Source organism: Drosophila persimilis, unplaced genomic scaffold (assembly GCF_003286085.1).
Source record: "Drosophila persimilis strain 14011-0111.01,24,50 unplaced genomic scaffold, DperRS2 tig00000000-arrow-pilon, whole genome shotgun sequence".
In the NCBI taxonomy this organism is placed as follows: Eukaryota; Metazoa; Arthropoda; class Insecta; order Diptera; family Drosophilidae; genus Drosophila; species Drosophila persimilis.
The window spans coordinates 26,497,411-26,516,342 of NW_020825288.1; the positions used below are offsets into that span (position 1 = coordinate 26,497,411).

Consider the following 18,932-nt stretch of genomic DNA (forward strand, 5'->3'; position numbering starts at 1 on the left):
TCTCCACCCCCCCCACCCCCTAAGTAGGGTTTGGGGTTTTGTGGCTTTCGCCTGGCATGTTCTGGCCTGGCGGCTTTCCACAGCGCAACTGAAAATACAAAACGGAAAACTCAGAGCGCGCCAGCAGCAGCAGCACCAGCAACAGCAACAACAAAGAACATGCGCACGTGGCAGGGCTGCCAGGCGGCGACGACGAGTCGGAGTCGAACGATTTGCTCCACTCGGCTTGCGAGCTCTGGCAACCCTGGCCGGGGGCTGGCTCCGATCCGCCATCATCAGCCAGCGCTGGCCTGGCCAAAAGCGCCCCGTCCATTCAGTACGAACTCTGCACTTCGCACAGCAAGACGCCAGCGACCAGCGACGACGACGCCATCGGCGCGCGGCCATAGCCACAGAGCCCGAGCAAAAACTACGTAAATCTCCCAACTGGAGGAAAAGCAAAACCGTTAGAAGCCAGGAAAATAACCAGCAATTAAACCAAAACGAATCAAAAAAAAAGTGTGTGATATTTTCTGTGCGAAAACTGAACTAATATCTTATTCTGTAAACACTTGCCTCTTACTCCGGCAACATGTGGAGCTGGGGCTAGAACTAATAATTCAGTAACAGAAAAAAGGCGCCAAAACTATTAAATCATCGATTAAATCGTTAGAGTCGAGAGCTTTCCTCCAAAGAGCAATCCTGCAGGAAACAGGCAATGCAATGAAGATGTGGACTGAGGCCAATGTGAGTAGATCAATAGATAAAGGTTTATATAATGTATATAAGAAATAAAGACCTTGATTGTGTTCAAGGTGATCATTTAGCCATTTTCAATCAAATACGTGGGCCATTACACATTACCTCTCCTTTTCCATACATTTTCGATCTGTGTTTCGGTTTGTTTAGTCTCCTGTTAGGCTCTGTTTTGACTTTGAGCCTCTTCAGTCTACCTCTACAGTCTTCGCTCTGCCCTGTCCTTTGTAACAAGAAAAGTATGGATGATTGCCTGAGAGATACCATTGCTCTTCCACCGCTCTCATCCATATCATTCCTTGTTGCCTCCTGATGGGTTTGGCTTCCGTTTAACTTAGGCCACCCCTTTCTACAAATATATCCAGTGATCATCGTTTATGCTTTACCAAAGACAATTTATTAAATTGTGTTGTTTCCTATTATGCTTTGGTTTGAAGATTTGAAGACTATCAAACATGTTAGAACTATGCCTGATCTTGATCAATTATGAAGTTGTTTTCCACGTTTTCCAATTTTGTTTGACAAAGTCCTTAAACATTCCTTGATATCCAATATGTACTACTTTTATTTTTATATTTTGTATGCTTCAAAATCTCTTCAGTTAATGATAATGCCATACCATTTATTGATTTCTCTTATTCTAATTTTTCTTTCCGTTTTGTTTTTGACATAAATAATCGTTTTCTTTGTTTTGATTCTCGAGTTTCTTGCTATCCTCCTCCGTTATGTTTTGTGCGCCTCGTTTGCCGTTTACCTTTTACCGGCAAAACCCAATTGAAAAGCCATTTAATTGAGAGAGCCGAATTCGAATCGAATGGGAAAGGAAGGAGCGTCCACGGCTAACAGAGGGGTGCGGGCACTGGTGGTCGGTGCTGGTCTCTGGCGAGACACACGCATCGCATCACCCATGTGGGGGCACGGATATGGGTACGTTACGGTACTCGTAGTAGGCACGGCACGCACAGCACGTCATGCACCCCCCACACGCCACTTTAACCGATTCCGCTTCGATTTCCATTCTCCGATGTTGTACTGCTCACTGCTCACTCTTCGCTCACCTCTCCCCAGCCCCCCCTTCGAAGTAAAGTAAACAAAGCCAACAACACCAAATGTGCTTTTCCTCTCTCTCTCTCTCTTTTTGTTTTCATTCTTTCTTTTCTTTTGTTGCTTTTTTTGTTGCTCTCAGCAATTAAATGAAAGTTTTTGTGATGATGTGCTAGCTAAAGGAAGGGGAGAGGCGTGTGGCACAGCAGCGGGGCTCTGGGAGGAGGAGGCATTGTAGAAGCTGGCGAGCAAAACAAAAACTGCAAAAATGTCATATGCATCAAACGGGGGCGAAGAGTGGGCGCAAGTAGGTGGGCGGACCGTATGGCGTATGGTGGTTGGTGGTTGGCAATGGGTGGTGTTGGTGGGTAGTGTGCCTGCCACGTTTGGGGGGGTGTAAAGTGCATTGGCATTTAAGATTCCTCTGCAGGCGGCATTTCGGTCGTTTCGAAGTTTTCTGCCCAAAAAAAATAAACGACAGGAATTTATTGAAATAAACTTGACCCACAATTGCCTCAAGTGGCCTCATTCTCTCTCTTCCTTACTATCCCCCTCTCTCTCTTACGGAAATGTCTATATTCCCTCTTTGATCAAATATTCCGCACAAATGGATTTTAATATGAAAGATTTTCGATTTGAAATGTGGGACAGGTTAAGGGTAGCAGGTTTTCAGTGCAGGTTTTTGTGCGGAATCCTTTGCTTCTTCTCATCCTTTGCTTCTGAACAGAGGATCCACAAGAGATCCACATTAGCTTCGCACATGATCCACCAAGTTCCACTTCGAACTGTTGAGAAGTAAACAGTTTCCACTCTCTCTTCTACTCAGTCCACATAAATGATTGAACTGCAAAAGCAGCAGCAGCGGCAGCAGCAGCGGCAGCGGTCGTGAAACGGTAAATCGACAATAAATACAGTTCACACACGCACACACCCATACATTTAAAGAATCGCACTTGTCCTTGACACAGTGAGGTTCCAAACGTCCAAACGGTTGTATAATAATAGCATCATGACTTGCGCTTGCCAATGGTCGTCTCGTGGTCCCTTTCTCACCCACAGAACCTTTCCTTTGGTGGTTGCCGAAGAGAAACGGGTGGGTGGAGGAGGAAGGCAGAACAGATTTTCATTATCGGTTCGGGTCTGCGCTCCGTTCCCCATGCAAATTAAATGCCTCTCTGCCGGCACATGCCTTAGGTCAGTTTTTCGTATCATAAAAAAGCTGACACACACACACACAGAGACGTACAGAAGTGGCAGCAGAAAAAGCCGCAGCCGCACTGTTGTGGCAGAAACGTAGGCAGTGCTGTCGGAAAAAACCCTTTTTTGCGACCCGCATTTAATATAACGGTTTTATGTGTATTCACCATTGCGACGCCCTTCAATCGGCAATATTAATGGCAATCCTCCTGCTCTTGCTCTGGTTTTGATCTGTTTTGCAGCAGGGTATATTCAAAGTGCAAGAGATCAGGCCAATATCATTTGGGGATCCGCTCAAAATCTTCCTAAGGCCTTTCCTTTATTTAACATACCCTGGCACTTCCGCTTTAACACTGACGCCAGCTTTCCTATGCTCCTGCTCTGCTCCCGACTCTTGTGGCTGGCCATAATTTATTGGCCACTTGTTTCTAAGCGACGGCAGCAGGCAACGTCATGAATGAATGAATGCGAGAGTGAGTGAGTGAATGAATGGCACTCGCTAATAAGCATCAAAGAGCAGACACAAAAGGGCAACAGCAACAACAAAACTAGGGAGTGAGAAGGAGGCCGGTCAGGCCAGAGGCAGAGGCAGAGGCAGAGGCAGTAGCAGAGCTAGAAGCAGCGACGGCGGACAGCACGTGCTAAGCACATTTAACGACAACTACAAAAACAACAAGAGATAGAGAGAGCAGGAGTATCAAGAGCAAGAGCAAGAGTGTGCTGGCAGGGGGAAGAGGGCACAAAAACGATTAAATTAAAAACCAAAACAAACTAAAGAAACGTTGCCGCGCAGTCAGCGTCGGACCAAGCAGAGGCCAAGGCAGCGCCAAGGAGACACACACACACAACCAAAATAAAAATAAAAATAATAAAAAGGCAAAACGGCGACGCAAGTAGTAGCAGCAGCGCATAATAAACGTCAATTTAAAATGCTAAAAGCTTGCGACTGCGACGTCAGCAGAGGGCAGAGCAAAGCCGGCGACAATAATAATAATACAAAAAACAACAAAAGAGAATCGCCGAAAGTTAAGAAGTAAAGAGAGACACACACACCTACACCGACAGACATACACACCTACGGGACGGAGAGCAATACAAAAAACCCTTTTTCCGGTTTTTGTTTTGCTTTGCAGTTTCTAATCAAGAGAAACACACACGAAAAGCTTAACATAGAAAAATGCCGCTACTTTTGAGTTGATGAAGGAGGAAACGGTGGAGGAAGCGGAGACTAAGATTATTTTTTTAGGCATTTAACATAATCAAAAGGGGTTGTTGGGGCTTTGGGGTCGCACAATCCTTTTCATGTTGCGCCTGCGAAACAGTGGAACAAAAAGGAAAAGGAAAAGAGATTGAATTGCTAATAAAGTTATTGGGGAAGCAGTGTAAGCTCTTTGAGAGGACAGCCAGCTCCGATATGGTTGCGCACTTTTCTAAGCCATTATGCTGTACTTTGAACGTAACGTAAAGACAGAACTCTAGAAATAAGAAACAGAGAATGGTTATGAAGATTCCTCCTATTTGTAGAACACATAAGATAAAGAGAACGGAATGAATGAATGAAGCCGATTGAGTCAGCTGCTTCTGGCTATTCCATTTATGTTTACTACGAATCATTCATGGCACCGAACGTTTTCACTATCAACCCACGCCCCGACGATTAGTTGAGAAATGGCAATAAAAGCAATATAAAAAAATCATCTCCCCATCATTTACATAGCGATCGAAAAACAAAGCACATCTGGATTGGGGTTGGTGTAGGGTCGATATGCCGGCCGGGTATCATAAATAATACCGAATAAAATGATATTATTAGCTAAATAAATATGTATGAACGAATGGAAATGAACAAAAAAAAAACGAGAAGGAAGCAGGTCAGCCAAGCAATCAGCGTGGCAGAAAGAGTCAGTCTCAAACATGAATGAAAGACAAAGCGGCGCCGCCGTAAGCAGCACTGCCTGGCGTGAGAAAACCCATTCAAATTGTCAAACACAAGTGGCAGCATCGGCAGCGGCAGCGACAGCGATAGCGACGTCGAACGTAATGATCGGCCGCCTAATAAATGACAATAAAATGGGAATGAAACGAGTCAATGAGTGGGCCAGAGAGGGAGAGTGAGTGAACGAGAGCGAAAGTGTGACTTCAATTAGAGACTGGCTGTCTGTGCATTGCATGAGCGAAATGAGATCGCGAGAGCATGCAAATGGGCGAGACCGAGACCTCTCGAGCGGATTGGATTGCATTGCTCGTGTGGGAGAAGGATAAAACGATTTAACTGCAAGCAATTGGAAGAGTCTGTGTGGAACGTTTTACCGGGAGAAGGATAAACGGTTAATGCCGGCAAACTCGATTAGTTCGTGGGTTTAATTTTAGAGGTGAATGAATCCCGTTACTCCTTACGCATATGACCTTGCTTCTCTCTCCCTACTGTGGCTAAAATCCCTCTCGCAAGAGTTGATTTACCTGCAGCAGCACTATCGTACCAAGAATAATCTGCAATTTGTTTGGCGCTGAGATCTACAGCAGCTGTGGCCCCAAATTGCAACACAAACGGGCCGCCTCCTGCTCTCACGAGAACCCTTTAAAGGTCGCTGGTGGTAGGAGGGCAGCTTGGTAGTACGAACAGGCGTAACAAAACAAAAAAGGCGACGTTCTGAGCAGAATTAATAAATTATAGACGGCAGAGCAGTGCAGTCGCGGCCGGCGGCGACAGCGCAGTCCCAGACATTTTCCAAAGTAAAGGCAGCGCAGCAGAAGAGGACAGAGAGTCACGTGTAGCGAAGCAAGTGATCAAAACAGAAACGGAGAAAAAAACGAATTTATTATTACAGAAAAGCAATAAAATTAATCAACAATTCAAAAAACTGCAAGTGGTCGTCGAGAGAAGAAGGGGCATAGCAGAGGCAGAGTCTGAGCAGAGCTGCTTCCGCGGTTGGTTTAATAACCCGAAAATAAACGAGAGCGAGAGCAAAAGAGATGCCAATAGTTAGTGATTCGAAGGCAGAAGCAGAAGCAGAGCATGAGCAGAGCGGATGAAGTAGAGCACCAGACGTCGTCGTCGTAGTCGTCATTAAAACAACATAAAAAGTAATAAATAAATATGAGTGTGAACGAGAGGGAGAAGGGGAGAATGAACGACCTTCAACTTCCTACCCCCTTCGACCGAGATAGACAGACAGGCTGAGTAAGTAAGTGCGAGCGAGTGAGTAGCGGCGCTACCTGTCCGTCTGTCTGTCAGCGATGACATTGATAGCTTTAACGGTAAACGCTGTACAAAAGGCGCTCAAAGAGAGCCAGCGCACAGAGCAAGTGTGTGTTTGAGCGTGTGGGAGAGGGAGCGAGCAAACAAACGGCATAAATTAAAGTCGTATGTAACATGTGTGAGTGCGGGTCTGTCTGAGATTTTCGGCTGGCTGCTGCGGTGCGCTGGGATGCTGCTCTCCGCTGCGGCTAACTGTTTTGCATATATGCAAATCCCAGGCCAGGCAGCGCCATGTGCACCTTGCAACCGCGTCGCGAATTCGAACTTGTTTGAAGAGCGTGCGCTAGCTAGCCCCCTCCACTGCTGCCTGGACTGCCAGCATGTTGCATGCCATAAGAAAAAGAAACAGCAACAGGAGCAGCGGGAGAAGCAAATTAAACTAATAAGCGTAAAAGGAACAGCGAGTCGCAATAAAGCAACACTTCAAAAGAAACACATACACACGTATGGGGGTAAACTGCAACTGCAGTGCTGTGCTGCGTGCTGCTGCAGCGACGCCGCGCTGGCGTCGTCGAGACACAACTTGGACTGTCAAAATCCATTATAACCTCAATCGCATTTCTTCCTTCGAGTGGCGCGGACACGGAGCCAGGACAAAGCCAAAGCCGCATGTACAGCCTCTCTAGCCAAAGTGGGCGGATGTGGATGGGGGCACACCTCCCTTTCTGTGGCAACTGTAAAATCATAAAAACGACCTCATCTGAGAGGGAGCTGCAGCAACAGCATTGGAGTTGCATCCCCAACGAACGCAACCTAACCGAAATGCACCGAACAGAACAGAATAGAACCTAACCAGCTTTTGGCTATGGCCAAAGTCTAATCCGACAGGGACAACACGGACAGGCAATGGAAATTGGCAAGGGCTAACAGAGTGAACAGGTGTACAAGAGAGCAAGGGAAGGGGTATTCTAGGAGCATGGTCGTAGGAATGCAAGCTTTCGGAAATTGAAGCTGGCATTAGGAGAGTGACGATGAAATTTGAGATAATCACGAAGGGATCCATACCAACTCAAAGAACAAATTGAATGCTAAAGAAATTACAGAAGTAAAAGCAAGAACATCCAGAGGTTTCAAATATTTATTGTATTTTATATTTTATATGTTCTCTTTCTAAACAATTCAGTTCATGTTTGTAAAAACCGTTCTTGCAATTGATTTTCCATTTTATTGCATACTTTTAAGGCCCCAGATCTTGTGTACTAACGTTCTTTAAATCGTTCTTAAAACTTTTTCGTACAAATATGGTATACTAGATACAAATTTTGAAACAGTTCTTGGAGTATTCCATAAATCTATTACGATGACTCTATTAGTAGTCAAGCTGCAGTCCATAAATAATTGACTATATTGGAAAACTGGTTTTGAGATACAGCTCCATTCAATTCCCGCTTCTGTGAGTCTACTACGATAACTTATGTGTGTATTTCTTCAAAATCTGCTATTGAAGATTTACATATCCTTATAGGTTTCCACCATTCCACCAACCTAATCCCATGCAAATGTAAAAGTCTATTTCTGTGCTCCCAGAACTGATAGTGACCCAAAAACGTATCCCTAATAAAAAAGTAATCTTTACAAGTAAGCCAATAGAGACCGCGGCAATATTCATCTTCAGCTGCACCTGAATTCAGTTATCAATGATTATCGAGTGGTGGCCCCAGCAGATACGATACGACTACGAGAATAGAGAATCTGATCATCATTTCAATATCGCAATTCCTCCTCCAAAAAGCGGCACGAGCAAAAATAGCCACCGCTTCGCTGCGCCGCGAACACAGGCATTAATAATGCCTTTGTTGTTGTTTGGATAAGTTTTACTCAGTCGCATCGGGAGACGAGTCATCATCCACATTCACATTCGATGCGGACGCGATATGGTGGGGCGAGCGGAGCGAGCTTGCTAGTCTCCAAAAATAATGCCAGCTAAAAGCAACAAGATATAAAAACAACAACAATAACGGAGGAGGAGGAGAGCACAAGGCCAACAGCTGGTCGCTCTAGTCTTGGGGCCCGAATCCGAATTTGCCTCTTCATCGACATCCAACATCTCCGTGTCTGTCGCGGTTTCGGGCCTTCATCTCCGTCCCTGGCTCTGCCACCGGCATCATCATATTCATTCCGTTCGCTCTGTTTCGGCCTGGCGTTCCACATTCACATCACCATCCACACACATCCACAACGAAATCCAACAACGTAGCCGCCAAACCTGCAGCGGGTCTTTTTTCCATACCCTTTAATAAGGGTATCATATTTTAAGCAGATCTTTTAAAATGCTTTCTTTATGATTCCAAAAGTAGAAGGTTTACCCAGATTGCGTTTTGTGTGTTTCCTCCAAATCGAACGAATCTATTATATACATACATATGTATGTACATAGGTAGATCATCTCCTAGGGTATCTAAAGCTTCGTTCTCCCAAAATACGTTGTTCCTTTCTTGTTTTTAGTGATATTTCGAGTAACTAGCACAACAACAGAGTTGCGTCGGCACCAGCACCAGGCAGACCATCCGAACATGTTTAAAGTTTCTCTGATGCGGCGGCTAAGAGAACGAACGAACCAGACCGACCAGCGAGCGAACAACCTAACCTCCTCCACAGCACACTCTCATAAAATTTTAATACAAAAATTCTGCCAAGCATTTGCCCACCCCCGCAGCAGCAGCAGCAGCATCAGCATCGACGGCGAGCGACCATTACGCAGGGGCCTCTTTTTCCCGTGGCTGGGGCCGGTCCGACCTGACACTCAACTCGTCGTCGTTTGCCGTTCAGCAATTTCATTTCAACATGTTTCTAACAGAGAGCCGGAGACAGAGCCAGAGCCAGAGCCACAGACAGAGACAGAGCTCCCAAGCACCAAGCACCAAGCCCCAACAGATCTTACATCCAGCGCCGGTTCGCTCCGCTTCAGCAAAAGCATCTTAAATTTTTTGTTTTGCCTCGGCCCCAGCCCCAGTACCACCAGTACCACTAGTGCCAGTCCGGGCCCTCCATGGCATACCACTCCACACTCCACCCGCAGTCGACGTACTTTATAGTCTTACTTTGTTGGTTTTCTACCCACAAGTCTTTCTCTTTTTCGTTGTCGCTCCGTACCCAAGGCAGCCCAAGAGCCAGGCCATAGCAAGACCAGAGCCAGAGCCAGAGCTGGGGCAAAAAACCGAGGGAAAAAGAATTTTTTTATAGGTATTATTTCGTTCCCACATACGACGGACGCGTCGTCCCACAGTCCCGTCCCGCATTTAGACGGGTGGGACCGACGGACGGACGTACGGACGGACGGACGAGCGAACAGACAGTCGAGTCGGCTGGGTTGGCAGGCGGGCGAACGAAACGAAACGAGAATCAGTAGGATAAGGGAATAGCAGGGAGAGAGAGGAAGGGAATGAACGAAGCGAACAAGGGTGAGGTGAATGGTGCGGAGCGGAGAGAGGAAACGGGCAGAGGCCGTGACAGCGTCAGCGCATGTACATACATACATATAAAACTCGATACTACGTCGACGTTGGCGTCGTTGTTGTTGCTTTTGCTGCTGCTGCTGCCTCTGCTGATGTTATGCCGCCTGTCTGCCAACCAGCCTGCAACGCAACCCCTCGCACCGCTACCCTCTCTCCCACCCATTACCCAACGCTACAGCCATCAAGCCATTTGCCTCTGACAGCGCACACGATGCGACGCACATAGATACAGATGATGCATACATATGTACACTCGTACCCGTACCCGTACCAGAGCAAGAGCCACAGCCAGAGCCAGAGCTATGTATTTTTGTAGGTTATGTGTATATAACAGCGCGCGGTCGACGGCGAAGCAGTGTGAGTCAAGCATTGCGATTGTGGGAGAGAAGCGAGCAACGAAACACCGAACCAACGAACAGAAACGAGCTCGCTTCGTGTTTCGCTCTTCTCTTTCTGTTATGTGACTGTGTGTATGGGGGAGGGTAGGACTGTTCTGTGTAAATACAGTGCGGCCTCAGTGGTAGAAATGTCTTGTGTTGGGTCCACAAATCTGAGAGATTTAACGAGTGTTCACTGTGAGCACTGTACATAAAATGTTAAAACTCTGATTATGAGGATGACGTTGGCAAGGGAAGCGAGGTGGTGGAGGGATGAGAAACGACAGCACAGCAGCAGCAGCAGCAGCGGTTGAGCGGAGAGAAGAAGCCGAAGGCAGCAGCAAAAAAAGTTTCAAATGGAAATTTTGAATTAATGAACGAAACGAAACGAAATGAACTAAAACTGGTTTCATTTGTGCTCTGCTCTTCTCTGAGCCAGAGCTCAGAGTTGTTTTTTCCCCGCTCTACTGCTCTACCACTCTCTTCGCTTCTTCCTCTCTCTCTCACTCTCTCACTGGCTTTTGTTACTGTTGTTGTGCCGCTTTCTTGGTGCGTTTCTCATTTGAAAATATTTTCGCCTCGCCCCGAACGAAAGAGGCTAATTAAGCCAAAGGAATTTCTCTGCAATTTTCAGGCGGCGACAACCAACAGCAATTGAGTTTTCGAAAACTTGTCGTCAGCTGAGACTATAGGAAGTTATCATCACTGAGAACGAGCGATCCTATCCGCCGCGAGATCTCTGGTCGCCGTAGCAAACATTTTATTTCGCCGTAGATTTCGTTTCGACTTGGGGGGGTTTTTTTTTTTTTTGCTCGGTTTTCAAGGCAATCAGGTGCAATAGTTTCCCACTCGTCGGTTCCGAATGGTCGCCTTTTCATCTGCTTGCTGCGGCTGCTTCGGTTCGCCTCTTGCGAAAACAACGAAACAAAGCGGAAATGAATGGATCGGATCGGTTTGGATCGATTTGATGGTTGGTGGTGTTCGCTCTCGAACAAGTGCAGAAACGTTTGGAACGTGTTCTCTATGAGTTCGATTGCCGTTCAAGCCCCGTTCCAATGCTATTATTCTGCTTTTGCTCTGTTGCCTCGGCCTCTGTTGCTGATTGTTCCTTGCACTGCAGTCGCGACGCCGACAGCAGGTTGCTTCCTGTTCGAATGCTTTTCTTATCAGTGTACCTGCCCTGCTTGCGCCACTATGCTATCGGTCAGGGTCGACATCGGGGTGTGCACAGCAGGTTGTCCGGGTCCTGGTGCCTGTTGACAGATTGTATAATTGGCGTGGAGTAGATTTGATTGCAGGCGCTCGTTGGGGCGCGCGTGTGCCATCGATCGATATGAATTATGCAATCGATAATTGGTAATCGAATGGAAGGTACACCTCCAAGAAGCTTTTAAAGAGAGAGAATGATGGAAACATCTGAACAGTAAGGGAAGATGCAAGTTCTGGATCTTTATCAATTATGTAACTTTCCTTTATTAACATAGGCATTAGATCCTTCCTCTGTTTTAATTTGGTTTAAGAGTACAGTCCCACCCTAGTCCTAGATTTCCTGCCGATAACTTCTTTAATGATTATTAAAATTGCTTTTTAAATAGGAATTTCTGTCTATCGCTTATCGCTTTTTATAAACTAATCAGCCGGTCAAGTTTTTTTGCCAAATTATTCGCCATTTCTACAGATAAGCATAGACCTACTTTCATTGAAAGTAACGCAATAAATAAAATATTGTACTATCGATGCTTATAAAGGCATATAATGTTTCGAAGGAATGATTCGGATTCCATAAGTTTAGCTGTGAATAATAGAACGGGTTTCTGAGGATTTTATTTTGTAAGATAATGGCAACAGAAACTTGCGATAACTTAATTGTTTCGATGAGGTCAGTCTAAATAATTTTATATTTAAAAGGCTATTATTCACTAATTACTAGTAGAAGATGTTTAAGATGTTATGTTTTATTTCCTCTTAGAGTCCTTTAACAACAGTTATTTAAGTCAATAAATTCCATTTGTTTTCTAAAGAAGACAATGGCAATTCTCTTAACCGACAGTTTTCCTAGTAGTTCTATGATATATGGAAGTAGGGTACTAATGCATTTGAGAAATTTAATGCGTGTGTCCTGGATCAAAAACTAAGACGCCTGCATCCACAATTTCCACAGGATTCCCCATTTATAGGAAGCTGTTCCTCCCTCTGTTCCCTTTGCAGTGCGAATAGACTCGTAATCCGGCTAATGGAATCCTATCATTCGACAGTGCCATGAGACTCTACGAATATGCAAAGCGGCCACCTGTTTTCGCTAAAATGATCTCTCACTACACCGCGCCACACCATGTCGCCGCCTCAGCCATTGTTATGTGCGGTCCTTGTGCTGGTCCTCCTCCTGTCCATGGCCATAAATTCGCATTCAAAACTCGTCTAAAATCTAAACCGAAGCAACATGTGTGTTGTTCGAGAGTGAGTGAAAGAGTGAGTACCGGCAAGAGCGTCGGCGGTGGACATGGTCGAAAGGGGATGGATGGATAGGTCGGCTGGGGGAATGGAAGCTTTAGGGGGTGCCGGTCCCCATAGCATATGTGTGTGAATAGCGAATGCTAGCAAAATATTTGCACGACGCAGCCTTGCACACACACACACACACACACACTCTTGGTATGGCGGAAAAGCTGGCTAACGCTGGCGGGTGCAGAGGCTGAGGCAGAGGCAGAGGAGGAGCGCGTGTGGGCGGTTGCGCAACGCCGCTGCTTGCATTGAACTCGGAAGTAAACGCAATAGAAATAGAGAGAATATCCACACTGAAACCAGTGGTTGGCGACGACGCGGTGGAACATGCAACATCAACATCATAACATATTTAAATCGCCAGCAGAGCAGCGATATCGACAGCGACACCGCTGTAACCGACAGCATAGCATAGCAGAGCAGAGCAGCAGCAGAGCTTCGGAGCTTTTACTCTCACGTGGAAACTGATTTTTTTTGTTTTTTTATTGTTGCATCGCGTCACGAATTAAACTAAACCAACAGCGGAACACAGAAACCGAGAAGAAGATGGGAGGGGAGATGCTGTGGTTTCTTCTGAATTCCATTCGCATCATTTAATCTTCAATACGATCAATCGGTAATCACTTCATCGGCTCTAAAAGTATGCTGCGGAAAATGTCAACGAATCAAGAACAGACCATCAAACGATCCAAGGAAGAATAATGCGGGGTTGAAGTAGAGGTTAGTTTTTTGAGGGTTCTTAGTGCTGATACGAGTTTCCCCCAATGGGTTGATTAACACTTAAACTCTACAGAAATCTTTGGGTAATTTGAGTTATGTATATTTTTATAAAACTCACAATCATACGGTTAAAAATATTCCTTGTAAGTCCCAGCCATTTCTCGGAAATCCCTTATTATGCTTATGAGAGTATCCGTATTTTGGTATCTGTATGCCTTGTACTTCTGTAGATAGACTGTACTATCCCCACAAAAACCCTATAGACCTATAATCCATATAGAACTTTACAATTTTCTTTAGTATCTATTAATTGAACCCATATTTAAACCCTATTTACCAGTTGTATGCCTCGTCGTCGTCTTAAACGGCAACTAGTAGCTGCTCTAAGTTTGCCTACTGTTCCACAAAGTACCCGATGTCGTGCCACAGCGCGTACCCCTTTCGATTGAGTAAGCCAGCGATTTTTCGGTCGCCTTTTTCGCAAAAATAATGACATCAGCGACAACGAAAACGACGACAGAGGCAACGAAGAGGTAACTAAAGCACCGAAGCAGGATACGGCAGAAATTGGTTTGATTTGTGTTTTGGGTTCTGCTCCCGTTGCGTTGCGTTCCGTTCCGTTTTCGAGTTCTCGACTTAAACAACAATCATCAGTCAACGTTTGTCCACAGCCTGCGTCGGACTGTGCCACAGCCACTTCTGCTGCTTCGCCTGACCTTCAATCAAAATTCGCTTCGAATTAGAATTGGCGCGCATTTGGTTGTGGCCATATGCAATTTTTTTTTTTTTTGGGGCCAAGAGATAAGCTCCGGCAGTGGCTGCGGCAGCGGCAGCGGCGAAAACAGCAAAATGTTTCAAGGCGAAAACGCAAACGCGGACGCCGCCGCAACAGAAAATTTTTTGCTTTTGGCTGGCTGCTGTCAGTCAGGCCAAGCAGTGCGTCGCATAAAATAGCACAGAGCGCGCACACGGCACACCAAACGAGGCCCAAAAGTACCTGGCACGGCACCACCAAGGCACAAAGATACAGCTACAGCTACGAGAGCCAGGCGGCGGCCAAGCAACCAGTCAGTCAGCCAGCCAGCCAGCGCCAACATCAGAGATACAGATACGAACGGAGCGGAGAGGCGGCAACTGAAATAAACAAAAATGTTGAGCACAAAGCACCAAACACCAAGCAGCAGTGGATGAGGCAGAGAGACGGCAACTCTGTGCTGTGCCTCGCTTTGTTGCTGTGCCTTCGCTTCGGCACATACCCACCAGACACACACACACACACACACACAAAATGAGACTCGTATCTGTGTGTGGGACACTGTATCTATGTGCATGTGTGCGCATGTGGAACCGTACCTTTATATAAACGAAAACGACCGACCCGACACACTATACGAAATCCCAACTGACAAGCAGCGCACATCGCACATACACTCTCGACTCGCATTTGCACTCGTGAGAATGAGAAACTGTGTGTATGTGTGCGATTGTGTTGTGTGCTGGTGTGTGTGGGTAGACTGTTAGTCAGCATTTGTGCCGCGACCAGGGTTGCCATATGGTAGGAGAATTGACTCATGCGAACGGCGGTTACTGGGAAAGTGGGTTGCGTTGAGCTCGAACGATGGGAAAGTTTTTGGGAAAACTTTGGATTTTATTGAAATCCTATGCTATATCTTCTTTTGATTATAGTGGAACAAATTGGAAGAATTTTGGCGGTACTGTACTAGAAAAGTACAAGATGCTTTGATTGGTAAATCAATTACTTTCAAAAAGTAATTTCCTTGAACTTTTATTTTGTGATATTTTAAGATATCAGAAGTTATTTGAGAGATTATAAAGAACAAATATATATACGTATATATAAATATCCCTTTTAAATTCAAATTAGCACACAAAAATGTGAAATGTGAAATTCTGAAAACTACAAAGACCACTCCTATATCTTTCAATTCAAAATACCTTGAGACCTCTACCAGTATTCCAAATCTCTTCTTCTTCTGATTGATATCTCAATCGAATTTGAAATCGTAGCTGGGCTATCGGGCTATCTGGTAACGCTGCGAGGTCTTTTCAAATAAACACCCGCTCCCACAACTTTCGTCGGCGAACAACCGTTTGCACAACGTCGTCGTTTCATCGGTTAGTGGTTGCTGGGCTGTGCTGTGCTGTTCGTTGCCTTTATTCCACTGAAATATTTCCGCTGGCAATGCCGTTGGCTCGCGTTACATCTGGCAATGCCGTCAGTATTGTATACGTAGCCCTTCCTCTGCCTGCTCTGCACCGCCGCTCGGCTCGCTCTCCCCTGCTCTCCAGAAACTCGTTCAGTTTCAATGCTTTTTACATAAGTGCGCGTTGAGAGAAAGAGAGATGGTCATGGTTTAGCATCTCGCTCTGACTGCCTGCTAGCTGCCTCGAAACAGGGGTGCATTTACTCGTATTCGATTCTGGGCGTGTGTGTGTGCGCTACGGCGTATCTGTGTGAGTGCGTGCTGGTTTGCCGTTGCCTGCTGCTTGCTTCTTGAACAACGTCCGACCAGTTTATTAGTGATTTCAGCACGACTGCCAGAGGTTCACGTCGCTCGCTCGCTCCGTGTGTCCGCCAGAGCCAGAGCTCCAATACGAAAAAACGACGTAAATATCATCATCACCAGTAGCGCGCGTAATTCAAAGTAAATCAAAATCCCAATAGCAATTTGAGAAAAAAGTGCTCCAAAAAATAATTATTAATTATTAAGAAATTCAATGTGAAACACAACAAATCTGAATATATTGCATTCCGGAAAAAAAAGTGATTGGGATGACAAAAGAACACAAAACATTATAAAGTTTATACTTTGAAGGAAATTCTTAAGAAAATGTCATCTGGTGTTCAGTGCTGTGTTGCCGCTTTGGTCCAGGCGGCAGGCTACTACTCGTGCTACTCCTCCTGCTCCTTGGGACACCTGCTGGCCGCCCTTTGAGACCGCCAACGGATTCTCCCAATCTCAGTGACTGAAACACAGTTTGAGGGAGATATATAGAAATAAACTACTACAAAAATAACTTTTATTCCGTTTAACGTTTTCATCCATTGGATATAAACATTGTGAACTATAACATTATCCTTGAGAACGGCCCAGCCGAAAATGTGCACAGAGGTGAGTGTCTTTTTGATGATCTTTAAGAGATCAAAGTGTATTTTGTGGAGGAGATGGCTTAGAGGTTTATAAGAAAAATCTTAAACGATTCTATGAAACTTTTTTTGTGGTAGACAGAAATATGCGATATCATATAGGATCTGTAGAAGATATTGCAAGGGATTATATATGTTCTAGTTGTACATGGAGAAGTATGACCTCATCTGGGATACATTCACGGTGAGGTGTAGGGCTTATTATGGGTTAGAGGACTACGTGTCTGATATTTCTCTAGATATTTAGGGATTAACTGTTTCTTAAGTAAAGAAAACTTTTCCAAATAGGTTGTATCTGAAAATTGCATCGTATTGGTACCAAAGGAATATAGTAATCTCAAGATTAACAATCACTTACTGAATACCTTAACTTCCTATATCTGAGTTTTCAATCCCAGCGCTTTCCTTCCTTCTCTTTAGAGAGCTTTATCAGCAACTTGAACTTGCCGCAAGTTCAGTTTCAGAGTATGATAAGGGCTCTACGTGTGTGTGTGTGTGTGGGAAGGGGATGTTCTTCTCCTAGAAATTGAGTGAATCATTCAGGTGGTATGCCCACCACCTGCAACATGGTGATGGTGCCTTAGAAATGCGCGTAGTCGTACCCTCAACATGTGGTTTGTGGCCTCCGCCTCGTACTCGCTTATTGGCAATGCGTATGTGGGTGCTACTCTAAGTGGGTGGTGTGGTGTGGCATGACTCGGTTAAAGGATAAAGTCGAAGCTTATGGCTACGGCTGCGGTTGCGACTGCAGCTTTCATTGAACATGTAAACAATGCAAAAGTTGCACGTGCAACGAGCCAGAGACCATGGCCCCCCAGCCCCGGTCTGACCGGGCATCATGAAGCGCCATCTATCGGTACACATTCGCAATATGCAAAATAGCCGCTGCTTACGTCGCTGTTGCCGGCTAAGCTGCTGTGCTCCTCAGTCGCCAGCAATAGAGTCGTCTAATGCAACAATTGGACATCGCAGCAGCAGAGACAGCTGACTTTTTGGGGCCCGTTTCGTTTAATTAATTACATGCACAAAACGCTCTTTTTCGGCTCGTTCTCTCTGCACTCTCTGCCTGTGTGCTCTCTCTCTCACCCCCACCACTCCCACTACAGCAACAAACTTTTTGGCGTCGGTCGCCCGTTGCTCTGTCGCCGTCAACTGCTCTGTTTACGTTTTCTCTTTCGTTTGCGGCAGCGCTGCCACCGCATTCATTTCTTAGTCTGGGCAGAGGTCTGGGGATCCGAAGCCCCTCTACCTTCTATAATCTCAGTATTGTACCTCTATAATCAGCAGAGGGTATGATCTGTTTTGCATGGTGTATGCTTGTTGGAATAAATACTCAACCTAAACGTCGTTTCTTCTAACATAAGTTCAGTTATAATTTGCTTTTCCATTCAGAGGCATCACTCAATATCCATTGATCACTTCTATAACTTTGTGTTCCTGAATTCTATTCTCACTTCAAATCGCACTCTATCAAATTCGTGAATCATCTTATCATAATTCATAGTTCAATAGGTATTACATATTCATGATGGCTATCATTGAATCCCTGCATCTCTCCTCTTATTTATTCATAACACATTCTTATCAAAGGCATTGATATATTCGTCATGCCCATCCATCCGCCCAGTGCTCTGAATCTTTATTCCTTTTTTTTCTCTTCTTTTTTAATTGTTCCTTATGGTTATGTGTTGTTGTTGTTGTTTTGTTCTGCTTGTTCTTCTTCTCCTTCGTTTCGTTTCGTCTGGTCTGTCGTTTTCGTTGGGGCATATTCTGGGGTGGTGCAAAATTCCGGCACGAGACTTAATTCACTTAATTGAGCAGCGACGCTGACGCTGACGCGGACGCAGACAGCGACCGCCACTGCTACCAAGGAGAGGCTCGGCCGCTGTGCTGTCTTTGCAAATAGTTTGAAGCTGGCGCCGGTCCGGCATAGGGCATGGATGGGGCACGACGCGGACCGAGAGTGTGTCGTGGCCGTGTGCCTCCTCCTTTTGTGATTTCACTTTCAGATACATTAACACAAGTGCGCCTGCCTCCGAATGCGCGTGCCTTTTGAGTTATTGGTAGCAGAGGCAGAGGCAGTGGCAGCACTGAGGCAAGGCGGCAGCGCTGTGTGGCAGCAGAGCAGCATCCTCCTTCTGTTACCCATTTTCTTTGCTCTTCGATTTTATGAATGAAAATCGCGACTTGGGCTCTGTGTTTGGTTGCAGCCAGCAGAGCAGCCACACATTTGCATGTGTTCGTTTGTGTGGCAAGTGGCAGCAGCCCAGGATACGCACACATGGCCACATGTCTGGTGGCCATAAAAATGAAATGCCTCAAGGGGGCACGAACCGTCGTGTACACATACAATATCTTCTGTATCCTTTTTTCCTCTCCTCGGAACGGTATCGTTTCTCGCGCGGTCGGTCTCTTAATTTACCACGCTTCTTAACTTGTTGCTGATGTTGCCCCGCTCCTTCGGTCAAGTGCAA

At 45.6% G+C, this 18,932-nt stretch overlaps 1 protein-coding gene across 2 annotated transcripts in view; it reads left to right on the forward strand.

The window, feature by feature from the left end:
* The first annotated feature begins 280 nt into the window (after nucleotides 1-280).
* Nucleotides 281-18,932, forward strand: part of LOC6594404 (centrosomal and chromosomal factor) — a 33,040-nt gene continuing 14,388 nt past the window's right edge. Inside the window, exon 1 of one of the 2 annotated variants that reach the window (XM_026989689.1) lies at nucleotides 281-726. In XM_026989689.1, coding sequence (XP_026845490.1) covers nucleotides 703-726 — 24 coding nt within the window. In that variant the 5' untranslated portion in view covers nucleotides 281-702. Of the gene's footprint in view, nucleotides 727-15,821; nucleotides 16,424-18,932 lie in introns of those variants that run through there. The other variant, XM_026989692.1, reaches the window with a different exon arrangement.